Source organism: Gasterosteus aculeatus, chromosome X (genome assembly GCF_964276395.1).
Source record: "Gasterosteus aculeatus chromosome X, fGasAcu3.hap1.1, whole genome shotgun sequence".
Lineage (NCBI taxonomy): Eukaryota > Metazoa > Chordata > Actinopteri > Perciformes > Gasterosteidae > Gasterosteus > Gasterosteus aculeatus.
The window spans coordinates 8,001,407-8,024,712 of record NC_135698.1 but is presented as its reverse complement, the minus strand read 5'-3'; the positions used below and the strand labels follow the sequence as shown (position 1 = coordinate 8,024,712).

Sequence of the window (23,306 nt, the reverse complement as noted above, 5' to 3'; positions counted from 1 at the left end):
TAAATTATTTATCCCATCATTTAGTACCTCCAGCGTTCGAAAGAACCTCCAGGTTTTCATCGTGAGCAGTGCTGTTCTGGCTACATTTAAACATTTATCTTACTTGTCCCGGTTGGGTGTGACCCCGCGGATTTCGCAGGATGAGCGGTCCTCCGTCACTGCCCACGAGTCCACGCCCTCCGTCTCCATGATGATTGCACTGGAACATCGATCCAGGGTGAAGCGTACTTCCTTTAAATTGAGGCAGAGTGGGAAGAGGTCATTGCTGCTGCATGTGTGGATGCGTGAGTGTAATAAAGCCATGCGCGCTCTACAAATTAGAGACCATATTTTACTCTGACATCTTGGGATGCAAAGATGTGCCGCTCTTACTTTGCTGTTGCTCCTCACGTCGAGGCGATGCCAGCGTCTGTCAGTCACCCCGATGTTATTTGTTAACTGGAGGACCAGGGTCCCCGAGCCGTGGTTAATTTTCAGACTAGGTGTCCCACCAATCAATTCTGAGGAAAATGAAGATCCAGCAGTAACGGTCAAGATCATAATTTAACCTCAATGAAACCTTTTCAACTGAAACTAGAATTGCTGCATTGCGGTTGGACGCCTCCACCGACCAGTGAAGCCGCAGTTTACCATCCACGTTTTTCTAAGATATCGTCACTTTCACAGTGACCCTGACCTTTGACAACCAATTTCAAATCAATTCGTACTTGAGTCCAAGAGGATGTTTGTCCCGGATGTAATGAATTTCCCTCCAGGCGTTCCCAAGATTGTTCACCATATTGGTACGGATAACCCCAAAACATAAAGCCCCCCCGAACACAGCTGTTGGCGTGGAGGCATTAAAAGGCTCTTAGAGATTTGTAGAAAAAGAGCTTAACTTGTTTTCTCTGACAAAATGTACTGGGCAAGGTCAAGAAAAAAAAAAAAACTGTGATGAAAAAATATGGCAAAATGCAAATTACAGTTTCATAAAGACCCAAGGGACACTGAAATGTCCCACCACAGAACTAACACACACTATAAACTGACAAGGCAAAAATAACACAGCGGGGTTATGGCCAGGAATTTGAAATCACCTGCTCACCACAAAGACGGTGATGGAAAATAGTGATGCGGAATAGCAGATAAAAATCAAGTTGAGGAACGGACACACACACACACACACACAGGGAAGCGCGTGAATAATTCAGCGATGATGACATTGTTTCTGAAATGAGGTGTTGCTGCGGCATCTTTACATGATATGAGGCTGTCAGATCGCCATAGTGCAGGAAAATACAATTTATGGAGACGTGTGTGTGTGTGTGTGTGCAACAGCAACAGAGCCCTTCCATGCATGATTTAGGAGGGTCTAAAAACGTTATGTCATTATTATTCCACTAGCATCAACAACATGCGGCAGTGTTTTCATGCTCTCATCTATTACTTTACTATTTTGTACATTCGGTTTGATCTATTCTTTACTCCTGTCCTTCACCTATAGCATTCGGGTTAGCCTTTCTCAGAATAAACCTCGTTGACGTGATCTTGGCTCAGACACTGAATATCAACCAGCCATTGAGTCTGTTCAGGAGCTGAAGCACTGACGCGGAAGCACTATTCCTTGTGGCACAGGACAAAGTATTAATACACATTAAACAGTTGAACCGCGTTGCCAGTGTAGCCGGCACGTCAAGTACTTACTGTGTAACTCGGTAGAGTGAGTTTTTCATTTCCCTCAGCGGTAGACTAACGAAAAAAATTTGCCTGATGTATCCGATTGGCTGCCGCCCAGCAATTAAGCACGAAATTAAGTTTCTGGTTTTAGTGAAATAATGGCCTGCAGGTCCCCCCAGCAGGCCATGTAATTATGCAGACTTATTGCTTACCTATGGCCATGTAGTCCTCACCGTCCCCGGGCAGCAGAGTAGCCAGTGGGCCTGCATACAGCAGCAGTCCATCGTCTTCCGCTGTCATGAACTCCAGGGAAAGATGGCTATCAAAGCATGGCCTTATGGGGGGAAACCAGGCATAGCCGTTGCCAAGGAAACTAAGCCTCGTCTGCTGACATTCTGGCCCCTCGAGCTGCGGGGGGCAGTGGCACCTGTAGCACAGAAAACGAGCGCCCTGTGAGGGAAATCAATGCGAAAGACGGGGGGAAAGGAAACAATCTGCGTTGTTCATGTTTCTCGAGCCGTGAAATCTTCACTCTGTCCAATCTCTGGATCTGAGTGTGGTGACATTTCTGCGGTGGACGTGACAGTCTTGTTGATTCGCACAGGAACGGGGGGCTTTGATGTTGCACCAACATGGCGACTGTCTACGCGGCTAAGAAAGTGCGGTCTCATCGGCCAATTGTTTGCATTTTTTAAACAAATCCCTGAATACCTAAATCCGCGTTGAATCAATTAGCTATGAACACAACTTCACTCTGTTCTTTTCTTCTTCTCAGTTGCTGGGGCTGAACCCGCCGGAGACTGCTCTTACTCGGTACGTCACCATCTTCAATGGTAAGGGATAATTCATTATTATTGTTCACTCTTTTTTTATGCACCGTCCAATCAATTTCTCCCCTTATCCCCACCCGCCCCCTTTTCATTCTTAAGGTATTACACGCTTTGGTTGATATCTGCGCAATTGCCTCTTCTTGTACTCATCTACTTTGATTAGAGCTCGAGTGATAGGGATCACTGCCTCAGCAGAAACCAGAAATCAACGTTTTCGTGAGTGAGATCGTAATTTCAAATAATCAGACAAAATTACAATGAAGGAAGAGGTACACGCGGTGATGAAAAACACCTATATGGTGCACATCATATCATTCCAACGGCCAGGGTGGGAGGTAGCGGTTGATCTCATCCCATCTCCTCCAATGTAGGCATTGTAGACAAGCTGGCTTTACTGATAATGTGAAAAGCCATCTATTTCCATGCCATGTCTGAGGAAGGCCGTGTGTGCCGAGGCTGTTGGAGGCTATTTCTTCCCATCAATGTTTATTCTGCAGCTGGGCAACACATGTCAAGAATACTGATTCATACGCACAATGAGAGGGACGGCGCTTAGGCGGAACGTAGCCTTATGCATACATATGCACAGCGCTTCACTCTTTCACTGCTCTTTCATGTGACTTGTGAGAGCAAGGCCAATCCAACTCAAGTAGCGCACGGCATGTTTTTCTCACTTCTGACTGACAGTATCTGATCAGCTACCGTCTGAGGTTGCATGTTAAGCTCCTTTGACAGAGGATATAACCCAAAATTGGATTGTGTATGGTTGTGGTGCAGTCATATATGGGCACATATGGCAGATAGTCTTCTTACAGAAGAAGGGCTCCTCTCAGCAGTGTGCCGATTAGCTGCAGTAGAGACAATTTTAAACATAAAATTGAAAAAAAAAAATAAGAGGAGAGATTTCTTCACACTGTTACATGAATTTGCATCCATGCATGTAAATGACATCAAAGGAGATTCTGAGAAGTTGTGAGCATAGAGGGGGGCCAGAGTTGTACTAATCCCCTTGCCCTATATTTATTTAATCTGGGCATTAGAGTGTGCATGAAATGAGCTGCGTGCTGTTTCTTCCGCAATAGACTCACACAGAAACCATCACAGTTGTTATGAATTTATGAATATTTCGGGTTAATATTAGTACTGAGCAACAATTATATATTGCAGAAAATTAAAAACATAAAAGTGGTGCATTTTTATTATGAAAGTACTAATATACAGTATCAGTCAAAGATTTGGCCACACTTTATAATTGAATTGAATGTGTCCAAACCTTTGACTGGTACCGTATAAAACAAAAGTGCATAACAAAAAAGCAGAAACATTTTTTTATCAGGGGGCAGCATAAACAGTCGTTGTGGTTTTTGTTATATATTGATGTTCATAATGCTTATTGATGTTTATAAGGAGCAGTACTTAGGGGACTCAGGGGGGATTTAGAGGAGGGGAACATCATCGGGCAAGAACCGCATGGCTGGTTTACCCCAGTAAAGAGTTTAATTAAGAGGAGTTTACTCTCACGTCTTGTGCGTATCTAAAAACACAGCAGGAGTGGTTACAAATAATTTTGGCTCCATCAACTTGCTCGCTTAGTAGAGATTTAGAGAGAAATTGTCCACATAAGAGTTTGCTACCTTTCTCCATTTTTCAGTCCCTGCTCATTGTTTGAGATTGGGGATGACGCCCCTCCCAAGTCAATACTGGTCAACAACCTCCCCCCGCCCCCCTCGCCGTGAGCAATCGTTTGTCTGCATGTTTATTAAGAGCCACTGTGCAACGGACATATTGTAATAAAAACTAACGGTGATTAAATAATTGTCGGTGTTAATAAATAAATGAGTTAACGCAATAATGTCTTAACGTGCCCTAGTTAATAATCAGACGATTGGCTAATGACCTTGCGTTGGCCAAATTGCAGCAATAATGCGAAAGCTGTGTTCATTATTAACTGTCAAGTTCTGCGAAACACAGTGCACAAGGTCTAATTTTATAATCTGGCCAGGATACACTTAATATACAGTTCGTATACACTTTATTTTATTTCAAATAGCCCAAAGCCTTTTGGAAAAATCCTGCTACTCTATATTCAGCTGACAACACAGCAGAGCAGCTCAAGCCAGTTAGGTCAAGTTGCAGGTGAAGGAGATTTTTCTCACAAGAGGGGCTCATTTTCGAAGATGAAACTCTTACACTAAGCCCGAGGACTAGAGCGAAAACTGCGAAAATATAAAGAATCTCCCATCTCACTTTCGCGCATCTTTTGACAGCCGTTTCCAACTCCAAGTCCCCCAGCGAAACCGCTGGGCCTCTCACCTGTATCCACCCTGGGTGTCCACGCACGTTCCTCCGTTCAGGCAGGGGTTAATGCGGTAGGAGGAGCAGGGCTGGCGGTTCATTTCCCTGGCGGCGCAACCGCACACAGCCGAGGATGTCACCTTCACCGACGCCAGGGATAAGGCACCCGAGTCCACCAGGGTGGGCGTGTCAGCGACGCTTAACCGCGTGGAGCAGCCGCCGGCTGTCTGGCAGGCGGCGCGCACACACTCGTCCACCTGCACCTGGCTCACGTTCGCGTGCAGCAAGGCCTGCAGCTGCGTAGAGCCGGGAGAAGGGAGGAGATGCGGGAGACAAACATGGCAATTACGGAACTTGTCAGTGAAGATACAAGGATTTTGTATCTCCAATGTGGGTGAGCGCAGAGTGACATACATTTAGAGGGTGAAAGGACTTCACAAGCAAGGCAAAAGAGAGAGAGAGAGGCCGGGCCTGATTTACATAAAGGCTGTTATTATTCTATATAATAGATGAAGGAAGAAAACAGAAAGAAGCAGGCAAAAGAAAGGAAAGTAGACAAAGAGAAGGAAAAATGGGAGTGACAAAGAGACATGACACAGCCAGGCAATAAACAGACAGGGAGCTGGTGTGAAAATGAAAGGGCAGATAAAGAGCCCCGTTATCGCTTCCACTCAAGCTCCCGAGCCCGAGTGCAATGCTTAATGTATGAGCATCGATCTCTATCCATCAGACGGTGGCGGTATATATATATACCTTCGTTTTATGTGCGGCGAGGACCGAATGGAGTTTCTCGGGGCGCATGTAGCCATTATCGGTTAGCACGTAGAAATGGACGTCCACGCTTCTCTCCTCCCTGTCTGCTATGCTGAAAATGTTGACGCTCCCCGGCCTGACGGACAGGGCTCCAGACAGGAAGTCCCAGAACGTCTCCAGTCGACTCTTCCCCTCGACGTGAGGGTCGATAAATCCTCTCGCTGTTATGCCTTCAGGAGACAAGAGAGAGAGAGAGAGAACTGCTCAGTCGTCGATGACACTTGCAGGGTTGATGAAAGTCTGCCGGTTTCCGGATTCCATACGCACAAAGAGGTAGCCTAACATCTCTGGTTATTGATCCACCTCCTCACCGGATCAGCCATAAGTTGTGATGCAGTCAAGTAAAAATCGTTCTTTTTCTTCGCAGTAATAAAATCAGGGTCTTGAACAGCTGCCTTGTGCAAAACGTTTTAATGACCTGGGAAATGAATCACTTTTTGTGGTGCCACCTTCCAATAATATCTGCAGAATGTGGGCAGTCATCTTTAATCTCCCGAAATGATAATGACTCCGAGTCCGAGGCATCCATAATAGCCGCCGAATGGCTTTTTAAATGTCAAGGACTTTACCTGACACTTCCAAATTGACCTTTACTACTGCCATTTGCTCTGAGAGACTGACGGAAAAATGAACACTCCGACATAAACTTCAGAGCGTCAAGAAAGCTATCGCCATCAAGCCGTGCGGAAGCTTGCTTTACAATACTTGGAGCAGTTAAATAATGCAAGTGTTAAAATGTCTGCTGACAGCCTATTATTTCAGCGTTAACTGGATTGACAACCAGCTAATCAAGTCAAAGAAAAGTACCAATTTATTCATGCTCGTGGCAGATGCTGTCTCTGTCAACAGCCTCAAAAAAGAATCGCAAAACAACGGCAACAAAAGGACGTATTCTCTAATTGGAGGAGGACGACTGAGACTGAAGATCCAACTAAAAAAAAAAACCCTGTTAAAGACAATATTGTGTTATGCCACGAAGTTGTAACGTTACCAGTCAGACGCAGCGAGGCAGACAACAAGATGGACTTTTCCTCCAGCTCCCTGACATGAACTCTGACCCCGGAGAACACGTCGGGCCACACTCCGTCAGACACACCGACCCTCAACCAGTAGCTGCCTGCTGGAGTGTTGGGTTTGATGGTCAGCACTCCCGAGCTCTGGTTCAGACCAAAGTATCTGAGAAAAGCAGAGGAGCGGTTAAGTAGGAGAGGACGGCGTAAAGTAAGAAATAGAAAAAAAATGGCAAGTGGCTTTTTTTTTTTTTTTTTGCTTCTGAGCTTTTGAAGAAAAGTACCTGACAGACGGGCACAGACAAGCACGGAATTGCTCAGGTTACCTGGGTTCACTCCACTAGGAAGCTAACGTAAGTTCATTTTGAGAAAAAAAAAAGCCAGGAAGGAGAAAAAGGAAACCAAAGGAGCTTCATAGTTGTCAAGGTAACTGTCAGAATCTGTTATATGAATAAAACAAATATGCAATTGGTATTTCTAATCTGATCTTGAGGGTGTGAATACTGAATAGCTGCACAAGGAACCTGATGGAGTCAAACAGCGTTTAAAACGGTTTGTTCCATCTTGGGAATACCATACAGTTGGAGCGAGATTGCTTATTTTCTTTGAATCTGATTGACTTTTCCAGAATGACAATCACTGCTGACGGCTGATTTTAGAGTCCCTTTTTGGAAAGTTTAGCTCATATTCGAGCCCGGGGAATTAAATGTAAGATTAGGAGTCACATGTTTCAGGCCGAGTGATATCAGAAATACAGCTGTTTTTTTTCTCCAATTTCTCCAATGTTGGCAGTTCTTCTGGCGTGTTTTGCTTTAGCACTTGTACTTGCGCTGCAAATTTGGAGATCAGCATGTTTTCCCGAAAGAAATAATGATATGCATTTAACTGAGCGCTCTTACTTGGCCGTGCTTGTCTCCAGAGTGTAGGTCTTGTTGTCCCAGTCATCAGGATCTGGGGCATACACCTTCCCCAGTGCTGCATTTGCAAGCCTTCCTGCTCAAGGTAAACACACACACACACACACACATACACCCACATTGATTGAGTCTGAGCAGAATCTGCTGATGCCTACACTTATCTAGTCGTCCCTCTCTTCTCTTTATCTCGCGTTCATGTGTTCGTTTCGACTTATTGTGCTCATAACTGAGGCGGCCCCACTGCTGGAAAGAATAGGCTCTCGGCGCTCCACTTCAGAGAGCGTGGAGCTTAAGGATGCACGGGTATCTCTGTATGGATTATGTTATTATCGACCTGCACTGCCAGAGTGGTGCAGCTGGGTAAACAATGGCAACCTAGATGAGTCACGGCGTTCCCCGTTTTTTCCACAATAAGCAAAACCGCCGTGTAGTGTGCGATCAAAACGTTAACAAGCCGGCGCACCTAACCAAATTTACCTGGATGGTTAAAAAACACCCAACTAAAATAAGAATCATAATCCTTATCATAAAGTGATGCTCGGGATGAGCTTTAGGCACACGGAGAGAATGTGCTGAGGGCTCGAGAAAGGATTTGACAACGATATTACCATAACAAAACACTGCTGGAATGTAAAAGAGTATCATTAAATTCTGACTACACCAACCAGGTACGGGGATGAAAACTTTACCCTTCAGCGGTAGCCTCCGTTTCTCCTCCTCACTCACATATCTGCCTGCAGTAAAAAAAAAATGCTCTGTAGCAAAGGAAAATTAAAGGTGGGGGGAAGCCGGCAACTCACCCTTGCGGGTATGCACATAGACATCTTTCTCTCCTGCCTGATGGGCGTTGTCATTCTGGTCGCCGATGGTGATGGTGAGCGTGGCAGTGGCTGTCATTGGCGGCTCGCCGCCGTCGATCAGAATAACCGGCAGGTGGAATTCGCGCTGCCTTTCCCTGTCAAATCGCCGCAGGGCGGTGAGCGTGGCGGAGCCGTTGCCGTGATCCTGCAGGTGGAAGTGGATGGAGTAAAGTGAGGGCAGCGAGAGAGAGAACGGAGGCCCGTGCTCCGAGGAGTCCCTGTCCACCACGCGGAGCAGGGTCGAGCTCCTGTTGAGCCAGACCACTTGGGGCGCCGGACTGTTCTCCCACAGCACGGGAGAGTAGGGCGCCTCCAGCTCGGGCCCGTTGTCATTCACGTCCAGCAGCGGCACGCGGACCGTGACGGTGCCAGTCAGCGGCGGGTTACCCCGATCCGTCGCCATGATGACCACTTCGTAACCCGCCACCGTCTCCCTATCCAGCGGCTTGGCGACCGTGACCAGGCCGGCTCGACTGACCGTGAAATGCCCATGTGGGTCAGATCGGGGGGAAATGCTGTACAGAATGTCCCCGTTCAGGCCGGAGTCGAGGTCACTGGCCACGACCTGAACGACGCTGGTTCCCACAGTTACGTCCTCAGGCAGAGGGGGGAGCAGCCGGGAGCTCGGGGTGAACACAGGAGCATTGTCATTCACGTCCTCCACCAGAATCTGACAGTGGATGAGGCTGGAGAAGTCAGAGTCCTCCACCTTGAGGGTCAGATTGAACCGCTGCTCTCCCGGCTTCTCAAAGTCCAGCTTCTTCTTCAGTCTCAGCGTGGCCGTCTTCTCCGTTCTGTGGCCGACCACGTAGAACCGCTGCTCCGCATCTCCTGCCACCACACTGAAGGCCAACTGGCCGTACGTGCCCGCGTCGGGGTCCACGGCGCTCAGCTCCAGGACGGCAGCGTCTTCATCGGCGCTCTCGGGCACGCGAGCGCCACACCGGTCCTGTTTGAACTTAGGCACGTGATCGTTGATGTCCGTCACGGCCACAGTGACGGTGGCCTTACCTATCATGCCCCCGCCATCCCGGGCCTCCACCACCAGCCTGTGGCTGTCGGCAAACTCTCGGTCAAGACCCTCCGCTGCCAAAGAAAGCGTGCCGGTGCTGGAGTCAATGACAAAAAGGTCCGCGTCGTTGGCCACGCGCACGTTCTCGCTGATCCGGTACGTGAGGATTGCGTTCTGACCCACGGCCGCATCGTCGCGGTCCGCCGCTGTCATTTCTACTACAAAGGTTCCCGGAGGAGAGTTCTCCGCAACGCTGCTGTGGCAATTATCGGGCGCACAGGTGAAGGTGGGGGCGTTGTCATTGATGTCCCACACGTTAATAATGACGTCCGTAAAGCCAGTGAGCCCTTCGCCCTCTTCGTCCGTCGCCATGACAACAAAGCGCCAGACGGCGCGCTCCTCTCGGTCCATGGTGCGCTGGGCGTACATCTCGCCTGTGATGTCGTTGATCACGAAGTGCGACTCGGCCCCCTGGCCGTGAATGGAATACCGTATGGCGCCCTGGTCCGCGTCCTTGTCCGGGTCAGTGGCCGTCACCTGCGGAGACGGAGACAACGTCTTAGGGAAGCGGATACTCATTCGTCCGGTCAAACCCAAATGACTGCTTCCTCTTATCTCTTTTCAGTCGTCACCCAGGCCTTCATGGATTTTCTAGACAGCCAATTTAAGTGTATGTTCTTTTTGCTGAGTTAAAGCGATCAGCTTTGATCGTGTCTTGTATCTTAGGAAAGGCCTCTGAGTGGGTCGGACAGCGTTACTGTGGAATTTCCTCACACAGGAACCATCGCTGTCTCTTCAACTTTGTGAAATGACAATTTCAGAATGTGTCGAAATACAGTGGTGAAAAAAACAAAAACTCAGCCGCCGCATGACGCTACACTTTAAGAATCTGTGTTATTAACGAACAAAATCATGCAGTGCGAAACCGTCATCCTCCCAGTCTCTCACCTGTAGTACAAACACGGGTGACCCATCCAGCTCCTCTGTGATGGACCCATAATACTCATTCATGGAGAACACGGGCGCCTCGTCGTTCTTGTTAACCACGGTGACCACCACGGCTGCGTAGTCCTCCCACTTCCCGTCGGAAGCGAGGACAAGTAGCTTGTATCTCTTCTGCTCCTCGTAGTCCAGTGGTTGCGCGATGAAGATCGTCCCCACCTCTGGTTCTATGTCGAAAACGCCACCTTTGTTGCCAGATGTAATCTGGTAACGCAGCTTGGCATTGGCTCCTGTGGCAGGAATTGGGAAACGCACGACCGGGAATGTGAGATCGCAAGTGTGGCAAAATAATTTACAGTAGGTTGCTGCTTAGCAATTCAGTATTGTCCCTTTTTTTTTCATTCCAGCAATAACAGAATTGCGTAACCACAAGAGTATTACACTTCATTTCCTCTTGGTATTGGTATCCTTTGCTTGTTTTGGCAACTTAATTAAATGGTAACGTTGCACCTCGTCTCCTCGGCTTTAAACATACTCATTTTAAAAAAAGAGAAAGGTAAAAGGGAGTAAAAAGCACCATACAGTAATGTCCTTTTATAGGGTCCTATTGGGAATGTGTGTGAGGCCTGAGAAAGGGTGTGTGGGGGGGGGGGGGGGGGGGGGTTAGTAAAGAGGAAGTCAATATCTGAACTTGTCTACCGTGCTTCCATGGAGACCATCCAGTCTACGGGTTTAACATGGCAACAGATAAGATAATCTCCCTGAATGAACAGTCTTCGTTTTCAATCATCCCGTCGGTTTAAAGTAGCTGGAATCCCATGTAAATACACTAATCTGTACTATTAACACAACCCCAGCTGACAAAGTGCTCTCTGCCTCCCACAGGGATCTGGCAGGCTTACAGCAGTCAAGCCCAGGGTGTTGCTGTTTAAACAAGACAGATTTAGCGTAGCCTTTCAGACGCAAGTGCAACAGTATTGCAACTTTAATGTTGGGGGGGGGTTGGTGTTATTTCACGGCTATTCATCATTAGTGCCGCAGCCCAACCTAAGCTGCGCCCCCGCATCCCCATAAATACTTGATTAACGGCCCTAAACATGCCCGATAAAAGGGATCTTAGGCGACTGCCGTACGGAGGATGAGCAACTGCTGTTTTGGTTAAATCCCGCCCACCTACTGTGTGGGAGCGTGTCACTCTTTTTGGAACATATGTGCAACATTGCATTACCAAGCACTCAAATGACTACTGCTAAATCTAGCGCACGGCACAATTTCATCAGAGCTCAGGCCGGATTGGGAAAGATTGCCCAAAGGGTCCATTTATGCTTTCAGTTACAAATGCAGACCATTTTGCACTGGGGTGCGTACTTGGCTCACAATTCCCAGCTGGACAGACTGCCAGAATACTGGGGGAAATGAAAAAAAACTTTTCATTTTAAGTGTTACACACAAAACTTTCCTACAGTTTTTTGCCGGCTGGCGTCTTTAACCTTCGATTCTAGGAGGCGGCGCGGACGAGATCTCCCTTGGACCTCCCCGGGCGGCTGCTTTATCAAGCATACCTTCATCCTCGTCATTAGCGCTAACGGTGACAACAGCCAGGCCCACATCTGCATTCTCGTCCACACCGACTTCATACAGGCGCTGAGCAAAGACTGGTTTGTTGTCGTTGACGTCACTGATGAAAACCCTCACATACGCTGTGTCTGCAAGAATGACAGAATGATTAAACGGCATAGCACAAACGCACACACACGCACACACAAACACTTTGCCAAACACGTTATGTGTGTATTTTCCCTCTTTCCATCTGTTTATTGATTCTTCTATTCATTTTCGCTGTTTAGTGGGGAAGAAGCACTTAACCGAACGCAAAGTGCCTCATAGACATCGAAATCGGAGAGAACATTACTCGTAAAAATGTGCTGCAAATCACATAAACTATTCATTTTGTTACGAGTATTTTGTTTTATGGGGTGTTTTAAACAGAACGAATAACATAACGCGGCTAAACGTCTTCAGCAAGCTGCTTTTTTTGCCTTCATATATATAACCCCTCTAAATATGTTGACAACGGTTTGTGCCCTCCTCATTACAGTGTTAATTCATTTAGTGAGAAGCAGTAAATTATCTGCTCAAAGTACACATGGGTGACAGGTTAATTTGGCGCTGATGCAGTGAGAGACGACGGTGGTGGAAGCTCGCTCTGTTTTCTGGGCTTGTTTTTACGTCTCGTGTCTCGGGTGGAATCCCGGAGGTGACTCAGGGTGACAGGTAATGTTTGCAGAGTAGATGAGCCCTGCTGCAGGTGAGAGAATCATTGCCCGAGACACCGCTAAGGCTCATTGTAGATGCTAAGCAACCCTCGCAACCCTCAAGAGAAGGATTTACCATTTCGGAACATCGCGCTTTGCCCCCTAATACCTCCTTTGCAAATATTTGTAAAATATCCACTTTTGGATACAAATGTCACAGAGAATCATGGTAAACAAACACACAAATTTTGAACGTTGAAAATTAAAACACAGGATTAAAAAAAGGGGTTGTAGCTATTTTCAGAAGGAAGATGGAGGGTCGGACTAAATTAAATAAGATGTTTTAATGTCAATCCCAAGGTACAGATGAATGAATCATGTCAGTGTGCTCTGTTTAAAATTCAGTTCACACGGAACGTAATGCTGAGAATTAAATTTCTGTGTCGCCCTGTTGTCTTTTAGGGGGAAAAATTTTTATGAAAGGAACATTGCACCAGGCAAAGCTAGCTCCATGAAATCACATTTCTTGAATGTAAATATCATGAAAAACAACAATTTATATGATACAAAAAGATACCAAAGATATCAAAGTTCTGCCGTTGCCTTATTATTGGCTCAGAAATCCCCCTAAAAATGGGCTTCGAATCGTCTTTTTGCAATCCGTCATTTTGCAATTTTTCCAAAACAACATTTTTTTTTAATTTTAGCTTCTTGAGATAAAGAGATAAATGAGAAGATTGTTTGCACTCTCATGTCGGTAAGGTACATTTGAAGCCACATCCAGCTAGTTCTAATCTAAGATAGCTGAATGGACCAAACCAAGGTTCCTTTTGAACAGACCCAGGCTAACGTTGTGCTAAGCTAAGCTAACGGCACAGATGTGTACATTTTCTCCCAGTGAGTGCACCTCCCACCTGTTCTTTTAATGACACAAAGCAGCTGTACGCTGGATGAACAAGCCTGATCATCACTAAGCTGCTCATAGTTTCTAACCTGAGTTGGGCTGTTTGTTCTTGCCCGGTCGTGCCGATTCCTGGCCGTCTACGGACTGAACCTCCAGCAAATAGGAGCTCCGGGCCTCCCGATCAAACACAGCTTCCGTGTAGATAAGGCCAAGTTTTGGATCCACGCGGAACAGATGGTGGTCGCCGCTGCTGTCACTCAGCAGAGAGTAAGTTATCTGCGGAGCGCAGGGAATTTCTCAGTTAAGCCACGGCATTATTTCAAGCAATAACCTTCAGAAATAGCCCCAATTAAATGTGTTGTAGCTGTAAATGTCAGGACGCCTTTATCATATTCCCAGACACTGTCTTCTCGTTACAAAAAAATAAAATCGATACTCTGTATCGCACCTTACCTGTGAGTGCACTGTGACAACTCTGAAATAAAAGTTTCCGTAGAGTTTAATGTGTTTCGTGTGTCTGACAAATACTCAGCATAACATAGATGTTTTTGCAAAGAAAAGTTGTCCAGGGGTGGTTGAAAATCTCTTTCATGGTTTTATACACCCGCCCAACATTAAGACAAAAAATAGACAACCACCAACCTCTCCATTAAGGCCGAGGTCTTTGTCATTGGCCGACACCTGGAGAACCAAAGTCCCGATCTGGGCTCCTTCGGTTACTGAGGCCTCGTAGATCGAGGATGTGAAAAATGGCACGTTGTCATTGACATCTGAAGGGAGAAGAGACATGTGTTCCTTATTGTAATCAATACGTTATACGTTATCTTGCATTCCAAGCTGTAGCCCGTGTAAAGGAACACATTCATCATTTAAAAGGTTTTGATTTTCTGAAGAAAATAACACAAATGCATCATCATGCATGTTTTTTAAGCTGCTGACTTGAACATTTTGGAGGTTAGACAACTTCAGATGAATTCAACATTATATTTAATAGCTAAAATATATTTAATGGATTCTTTAGCTATTGATGTCACACCGCAGTGTTGTGTCTGACATACAGCATATTGTGAAAAGAATCAAGAAAGCCTCATATATATATATATATATATATATTGGTCTTGTTTAGAATCATCTTGTTAGTATATTTGTATCATTACCTCTTAAAACCTTATGATAATGTCACAGGATGACATTTTTACAATTAATTTAATAAACCAGCAGCTAATTATCCCTCACTACACTAAATCAAATGCTAAACGAACATAGAAAACTGACCTGTAACATTAACATAAACTGTGGTGAACGCTGCGAGCGGCACCGCAGCCACGTTCTGCGCTCGAACCCGGAGAGAGAAGACGGGTGTGGTCTCGTAGTCCAGCGGCTCGGACACCAGGATGGACGCGGAGCTGTCCTCGCGGTTGGGCGAGAGGTAAAAACGGACCGGCATGTTGGTTTCGGGGACCATGCCGTCCTCCAGGTTATACGTCACCCTCGGATCACCCAGCTGGGAAGTCGCCTTGATTGTCTGAATAACCGATGCAAAAAAAAACACAGCAGAAAAACAACCCTGAGCTGAGGAAATGGAGCTATGATTACTGACCTCAGTTATGCTGCCTGATCGCTGTCAGCTATGGCTCCATAATTAACACCAATACATAAAGGTCAGACTGTTTTTTGGACTTTTGGTTTTTTGGATGTTGAAATGTATTACAATTATTGCGATGATTCATTATCTGGTAAGAAACCGGGTCGGATGAGAGTAAAGGTGTTTTTCTCTCTTAAGGTTCACAGCTATCTATTCTTCAAATCAAATGAGACATTCTGAATTAATTTACTGCCTGGAGTCATGAAACTTGCTTTGCACGTGCCAGCCGACGTCAGCCTCCTCTAAAAGCATCAAAGTAAGACACATTTCCAGATTTTGCAGCTCCCTGACAAGCTTTCAAAGGTGCATTTTGAGCCCAATGAGAGCAGTGTCTTAATAACACTCAGCCGCGGGCGGCAGTGGGCAGGCGCGGGGGGGGGGTGTAGTAACCAAACAAGCATCCAGCTCGACAACATTGGTGTAATGTACACACACGTACCACTATTGGTGTGTCCCTGGCGGCGTTTTCAGGGATGACGACGCTGTAGCTCTCCTTCTCCCACTGTGGAGGCTGGTTCTTCACGTTGGTGATGGTGACCGCCAGCTCCACAGAAGTGTTTCGTTCCCCCCCATCGGTCGCTATGATGTCCCGCGTGATATAAGTTCTCTGCAAAAGTGAAGAGTCATTTGATGATGATCAAATGAGTCACAGTTGTAACTGCTTGACTGCATGTCTCCTATGACGACATCTTCCTCTGGAAGGAATAGTGCTGCGTGGTGCAGTGTGGTGAAGCTGGCCGGTGACACCAGCGCGGCGTTTAAATGGACCTCTCTGTAATGTTTATAAGTGGTGGGCTCATCATCAGCTGATGGATAAAAATGACTTCAAGCTCCTGCCTGTACTTGTTGCATGAGCTCCATTTAGAAAAATCACTTAATTAGGCTAAGAACAACAGAGGCAGCGGAGCTTTAGGTTGCACAAAAGCTCATCTACTTTTCTAATTGTGGTATAATTGAAACGCTAAAAAATAAAGGAGTACGTTTGTCTGAGGAGCGGTATTTTATTACAGTGAAGAATTCCTTTAGAAGTCATTAGAGCATTTGATTGTGTTCATCTAAATTAGACAATGGGTAACATCAACAAAACCCTCCCCACGGAGTAAAGACACGTTTCACTAAAGGGCCTCTTTTTGCTCACACAAGGAAATGTAATTCTAACCCACTCAGAGTAAAAGATAATACTGAAATTCAGCGCTTCAGCCATTAGTGGCATCAATGCAAATTGTGCTCGAGACACGCTATAATTGTACTGCAGATAAAACAAAATGTCTCTTGACTATTAAAACTTCAGTTCATTTTATGGGACAATCTAATTATTATTTGTGAAGAAGTAAAGCTTCATAATGGAGAACAAAGATGGCCTTCGTGTTTACAACAAATACATTAATGTCTTTTTGGTAACATCCAACCAAGGTTTAAAATGAATTTTACAGTAATGGTGTCTGATCTCAACCAGAAAGTATCCCGAAAATATTCTGTATCCAGTCACAGCCGCCTCTTGCATCTCCTCCACTTCATTGTCTGTGGAGCTGCACTGCTCGGTGTGGAGAGGACGGCTCGGGCTGTACTGTCTCTGGACACGATAATAATCACTGTAGTTCTATACTCTGTCTCCTTCATCGTCCACCGAAGTGGATTGGGAACTGTGCCGCAGGCGAAATACGGCCTTGATACTTATTCACTGTAATCAGGAACCGTGGTGACCAAATCAGAAGAGAACAATGTATCAGACCAGCTGAGACATTTAACATTTAATGAAGTGCTTTTGCAATCTGAGTTACAGCAAAAAGATTAAGGGGAGGATTCCAACAGCTTCGTAAACCACATTGAAATATGCAACAGCTTTGTTCAGCGAAGGTTCTGAGCTTTACACTTTAATTTTGCATGAAGTCAGCAGCAAGATTTCCAGATACATCTAACACAACTGCACTAAAAAGCATGTTAAATAAAAAATGTCTGAGGCTCTACCGTGCTTTTGCAAGTTTCTAGCCAAAGAACAACTCCTACATTTAAATAAGTGAAAGAGGAGGAAACAGTAAGAAGAGCCGTGATGGGCTATAGCGCGCATATGAAAACAGCAATTACCTGAGAAACGTCAACCAATAAAGCACAACTTGCTTATCTTCATAGCTAGATTTAATGTTAAAGATATCTATATAACTGAAATAATCCACCTGCCTTGTAGGTTAAATCACATGCACAATCGTCCAGCCTCGAAATCTTAAATTCTTCAAAATACACGACTCGTCTCCAACTGCTGCAGGCTGTCTCCTTATCAACGCCGTATGATGAATTCAAATTGAAAGGCCTTGAATCTCTTGTATCAAAGCCACAGTATTTGACAGAGACAATGAGTCTTGATTCGTAATAATTAAACCTGTGCCGTCCACTTAAAATAAGCATTACCGTTTCTTTTGAAAGCAACTGCTACAGGTTTAATTATTGATATGCACATTTAAATGAGAGAGTTTAATAACACCAGCAGTGAAATAAAACACAACTACATGAATCCCAAGTTGTTAAAAACTATTTGCAATCACTTGTTTAGCTTGAATTAGTCTCCATTCATTTTCATCCACTGTGGTCTTGTGCACATGCAGATTAGGAGCAAAAGATGTGGCTTATTAATTAACCGCGTTGACACAGACCCTCAGGGCCCCCATGTGATACAGACTGTGTGTGTGTGTGCGCTGGCTGATAGGCAGCTTGCTAACAGCGGCTGGCTGACCTGTGATATCGGCTGGTTAACGTAGATCCATCCGGTGACGGGGTTGACCTGCAGGTACTCAGGCTGCTCCAGGGACATGGAGTAAGTGACGGCTGCATTAGTCCCAAAGTCGTCATCGTGAGCCGCCACGCGCAGGAAACTGGTCCCGACCGAGGTGTCTTCTCTCAAGAAGTCTGCGGAGGACGGAAATAATGAATGTGCTCGGGAGGAGAAGCGTACGAGGCTTTTGGTTAAGTTTGGTTACAGTCCAGCCTGAGGCCTTTTGGTTACAAGAGTGACCCAAAATTACCTAAATTAGGTTGTTTTTGTTTGTGTATTTCCAATGTTCAAACAGAGATGGAAATCATTATGCAAGAGAATTAATGGCATTTATCCTCCCCCACAATCAATTTTTGAGGAGGAATATTTACTGCATCCACAGTCTAAAAACATCCTCAATTGACCTCAGCGTTTTAAGGGCTTTGTTATGCTTCAACTGAGGATACTTTTTACATGTGTGCATGTATATATTTCTGGTACTCACACTCGTAGCGCAAGTTCTCAAACTTGGGGCTGTTATCATTCTGGTCCAGGATTTGAACCGTGAGCTGACAGATGCCAATGAGCGGCTCCTCTGCCCAATCAGTGGCCGTTACTGTAATCGAATACTCTCTCTGCCGCTCCCTGTCGAACCGTCTGGCTGTAGCAATCACTCCTGTGAATACAGAAGAAGCCCCCGACATACACACATGAGTGCATTTAAATTCATCCACCCTTAAAAAATTCTCTGATTCACCTATCAATGAATGCATCCCGCCATCCATCAACTCATCCTGCCATCCGTGCGTGAATCTATGGATCTGATCATCCGCACATCAAGTGCCGGCAAACAATTGCACATTTCCATGAGTAAGTCGTGCATCCCTTGCAAGTGCAGCCACTTTGTTATTAAATCGTGAGATGAAGAACATAGAGCAGAAGCTTTAAAGATAACACCAAAACAACATGTGGACGTGCCAGGACTTCTGAACAGCTTTTCCCCTTCATCATGTGCAGAGTTCATTTTATTACACCAAGCTTGACCAGATTCAATTAAATGACAATTGAAAGACGGCGTTGGCCATTTGACTCATTCTTAGGAACAGCAGCTTGAATTACACAGACATTTGAATGAGAGTTGTCGACTATCTTTAGCATGCAGCACTGCCTATTGACGGTGAGCCAGTGCTTAATTGAGACATGTTTTAACCCGACAACCCGTGAGTGCTCTACCTGTGTCTGGGTGAATTCTGAAGGCGGGCATGGTGCTGTCTCGGTGCATTAAGCCATATTTGACTTTTCCATTCGCTCCCTCATCTGCATCCTTCGCATGAACTTGCAACACGAAAGTCCCCGTAGACTGGTTTTCCAGCACTGAAGCCTGCTCACGATATTTCTGGCACTTAGAGAGAGAAAGAGACACAAACACTAATAAGAAGTGGTTCTGATATATAAGAATATACGGTAAAATATGTTGCATAAATGAGACTACGGGGATCAAAGAAAATAAAATCATTACGTGGAAGGTCACTACGCAGGCAGAGAGAGAAACTCGCATCAGAAAGTAAATGAAAGCTATACAATAACATCTGAGGAACTAAAAACACTTGAGCTGATTTCTTTTGAAGAGCCAGCAGTGAACAGCTTTGTCTAAACCAGGGATTCAATCCATTCCCCTTAAGAGCATATGCCCCAGATAAAGAGCTGCTCTCCGGAGTCTTCCTCTTTTGAAATCACACAGAAATGCTTGCTGCTCTTTCAGCAGAACGACCATGAAATATAAAAAAAAAAAAAAACAATAAGCGAGGAGGAGGCCCGAGTGAGCCAGAGAAAGGGAGGCGGGATCAAAGGGCGGCGAGCGAGCGAGCGATATAAAGAAGAATAATGCAAGGGTTCATGGGACGTGATGGCACATACAGCGTGGCCTTCACAGTGCTGTTCATGATAATCGCATAATATCAAACATACAGTCGTTCTAGAGGATCTGGATCCTGGGCGTGTAGGTGATCTTTAAAAGACTTCCAGCCCACCCAGAGGACCTGAGGAAAGTATGTCTCCTGCCAAAGTTCAAGTCAGTCCTAATTAAGGAGGAAGTTAATTAAAGGTAAAAGTATATTGTGATGATATTGCACTTTCTTTTTTTTTCTTCTCACAAAATTAATTGAAATCCCAATGGAGCGCCTAAAGATAGAGTGGCTGTGCAGGCTAATCAGAACTCCTGGGAAAAACAGAGCGGGGAGAGAGACGCAGAACACCAGGAGAGTGGGACGAGGAGACGGAGGAAGGAGTGATAGACCGAGGAATACCTGGAGTGCGCCGAGCGCATGAGACACACAGGCAGATAAAAGAAGAATGGAACAATACTGTGAAGGCTGATTCTTTGAATTGAGGCAAAAAAACAACAACTGACTGTCTCGCTACTGAGGATGCTTCAGGTTGGCAGCAACAATGACAAAAACAACGCTTGAAAGGAATTGTTTTGGGAAACAATAATTGTTTTGTCACCTTTAGACAGAGCCAAGTCTCTACGGTAAGTAATGTTATTATTTGACTGTCAGGAAGTGAGCAAACAAGTGTATTTAACAAAAAAAACAAACCCAGCGAAAATAACTCATACCTAATTAAAGACTTTTGTCAACCTTTTGCTGAGTGACGTTTTTATGATTCATGAGAAAAAGACCGGAAGGTTTGCTTTGAAAAAGGATGAGGGGAAAATCCTCACCTCCTCAAACACAGGTTTGTTGTTGTTGACATCGTCAACTCCGACGATGACCCGCGCGGTGGAGGCGAGAGGGTGCAAGCCTCCCGATGCATTGTCGTCCGTGGCCGTTACGTTCAGGACGTACTCCAGGCCTTGGAGCTCGGGCAGCGGAGCGGAGCGGAGACGGATCAGCCCTGCAAAGACCACGGGCCCATTGATCGACACGTCATATGACAAAGTCCCTCCTTACACATTAAGCGCAACCATTCCATTAGTCATCAAGCCGGATGTTATGTGGCCTCGCATGACATAGCAGAAAGAGAATGTTGTTGTTCTGCAAATTAGGGGAGAAAAATGATAGCGAGTAGTGGAAGAATGCTCATCAGAATATTTTAGATTTTGTCACGTTGCTAATCTAATAATAGCACTTGTGCAGAAACATAAAGTTATAAGTGACTCGGGTTAGAAGTCAACCAGGCTCAGCCGATTGCCCATTTAGCTGATCCTCTCCCCCCTCCTCAGTAGCGGCTTTCATGTAAACGTCAAGATAAAAGGTGGGATAAAAGGAAGCAGCATCTGAGTCAACATCTTTCTCGTCAACAGTAACACAAAAAAAAACATCATAGATTGCAGGACGAACAAGCAGCCTGTGATGTGGGGGAGGGGAGGGGAGGGGAGGAGGAGCATCGGGAGATTTCTTCTTTTTTTTCCCCATCCATCTCTCTCCGTGGTGTTGATTAAAGACGAGACGGCGTGCTGATGCACACATACGTGAGCGCCTGGCTCTCCTCTCTGGCCCCCGGTACGTTTTAAAACAAGCGAAGGGGCGGGGGGCGTACGCGGTAATTCCTCGGGCTTAAATGTCAAACTTGTTCGCGAGTGAGACATGAGCACCGGCGGCATCCGATGAGGCTGCTTTATTCGCATATACAGTAAGTGGGAAGGAGTGCAGTGGATTTCCTGCACCCAAAGCATATCAGCCTGAGCAAATTCTTTTCTTTTTTTGGCTCTGAGGATACACAGAAAGGGTGGAGGGGGAATATAAAAAGATGACAGAATAGAAAGAGGAGCTGACAGAGCGCAGCCGGAAGATCGTGAGCTGTGATAGAGCAGCTGTTGTGAAATTGAATTGAAAGGGTTGGGTGACAAATGTCACGGTGATTGCCACTGGTCTCGGATCAAAGGGTAAATAAAAAAGATGAACTGTGCAGTCGCCAATGCTAGAAAGCTTCCGCTTTTGGAGGTTTAAAAGTTTCCTAAAAAATGTGCCCGTTTATATTCATGTCTCCGATCACAGAAAGACGGTGCTCTCATATTGAAATTACAGCTTTAGACATCAACTCCCAAAAAGCTCTCCAGGTTGACTTTGTGAGCAAAGGGCACTCGTCTCCCACCACTGCAGCAGGAATGAATCAGCAGGAAATTGAATGTGTGATTTGACGGAAAGCCTGTCAATTAGACCGAGAAAGGCCGCAAAGTGAAGCCTCGTTTGGAAGATTAAGAAGCATCTTTCACCTTTTTGGCTGTCGATGACGAAGTTTCCCTCCTGGTTTCCCGCCGTTATGGAGTAGCTTATACCGTCTCCATCCGGGTCTTTGGCCAGAACGGTGGCCACGAGGGTGTTGGGCCCGGCGTCCTCGGAAACAAACGTTCGATATCTGCAAAGTGGAACTCAAGCTTTACGAGTGCAGGGACTAGGCAGACGGAACACACAAGCCAATGATAAACACACACACACACAGGCAGGAGATACAAGTCATTCGCACACAGCATCAGCAGGCTGATTAGACTTATGGCCGTGACTTTTGCTTGTCACTATGATTTAACCCGTCCTTTTAGCCGCCGGCACCGCAGACAAATGGCGGTGCCTACTGGGAGGGTAGAGCCTTTGGACTAATGGGGCTTCCGCACGGCCCGGCACCACTGCGAGCCATTTGATCCGGCGCCTTTTAAAATGTCAACGGTGATTTGCTCGCCGCGTGGAGCCGGGACGGCAAGATGGCCCAGCGCGACACGGGAGACTGATGTCCAGCCGTGGCACAAAGCGCGATGGAGTGGGAGACGGACTGAGTGACTTGGAGACGACGTGGAGACGAAAAGAAACGGTGAAGAAAGAACTAGAGCAGAGGGGAGGAAGGAGGCCGACAGACAGCGGGGCGCCGAAAAAACGCCGAGGTGAAAGTGATGTGAGCGAGAGAAGAGAGAGATGAGTGGGAGGAACGAGAGAGTCTGGTAGACATGGAGAGGTACACGCTGCAAGGAGGGGCGGCGTCCTCGCGGAGTTTGAGTTGATTCGTCAGCAGAACTCGTCTCCTCCGAGATCTGTGCTGCATCCTCGTCTAATGTGTGCGTCTCTGTGTGCGTGCGTGTGTGTAATTACGTGTGTGTTGTAGGGTGGGTGTTGCTGTCTGTAGTGAGAGTTCAGAGGTGATTGATGGTTTACAGAAGAACGCTGATGGGTGATTCATCTCCGCGGCAGGATGAGTGACCTGTAATCTGTCAGCCGGCTCGGAGGCCACCTCCCCGGGATGAGGCACGCACACACTCCCCCTCGGCTTTCCTCCATCTCACTGAGCCGGGAAGCCGGCTCGTCGGGTTGTTTGCATGTCCGCGGGCTCTCTGCCTACCCGTTGCTTACTTTCAGCCTCCCGATAACTCGCGGGGGTCACGCCGGGGAAGCAGCTGCCCGTCCACTCACACGCACCAACATCTGGAGGAGT

At 46.2% G+C, this 23,306-nt stretch overlaps 1 protein-coding gene across 1 annotated transcript in view; it reads right to left on the bottom strand.

Annotated features, from left to right (window-relative positions):
• The window catches only part of LOC120808970 (neural-cadherin), a 70,212-nt gene that overhangs the window by 14,664 nt on the left and 32,242 nt on the right, over positions 1-23,306 (bottom strand). The window contains exons 7-25 of the mRNA XM_040162382.2: positions 22,102-22,244; positions 20,608-20,780; positions 19,119-19,287; positions 18,391-18,561; positions 17,868-18,040; positions 15,579-15,746; positions 14,770-15,019; positions 14,137-14,264; positions 13,584-13,770; positions 11,898-12,041; positions 10,342-10,625; positions 8,322-9,930; positions 7,504-7,597; positions 6,586-6,770; positions 5,535-5,764; positions 4,800-5,077; positions 1,869-2,083; positions 373-500; positions 104-231 (exon numbers count right to left, since the gene is read on the bottom strand). Coding sequence (XP_040018316.2) covers positions 104-231; positions 373-500; positions 1,869-2,083; positions 4,800-5,077; positions 5,535-5,764; positions 6,586-6,770; positions 7,504-7,597; positions 8,322-9,930; positions 10,342-10,625; positions 11,898-12,041; positions 13,584-13,770; positions 14,137-14,264; positions 14,770-15,019; positions 15,579-15,746; positions 17,868-18,040; positions 18,391-18,561; positions 19,119-19,287; positions 20,608-20,780; positions 22,102-22,244 — 4,857 coding nt within the window. The remainder of the gene's footprint in view (positions 1-103; positions 232-372; positions 501-1,868; positions 2,084-4,799; positions 5,078-5,534; positions 5,765-6,585; positions 6,771-7,503; positions 7,598-8,321; positions 9,931-10,341; positions 10,626-11,897; positions 12,042-13,583; positions 13,771-14,136; positions 14,265-14,769; positions 15,020-15,578; positions 15,747-17,867; positions 18,041-18,390; positions 18,562-19,118; positions 19,288-20,607; positions 20,781-22,101; positions 22,245-23,306) is intronic.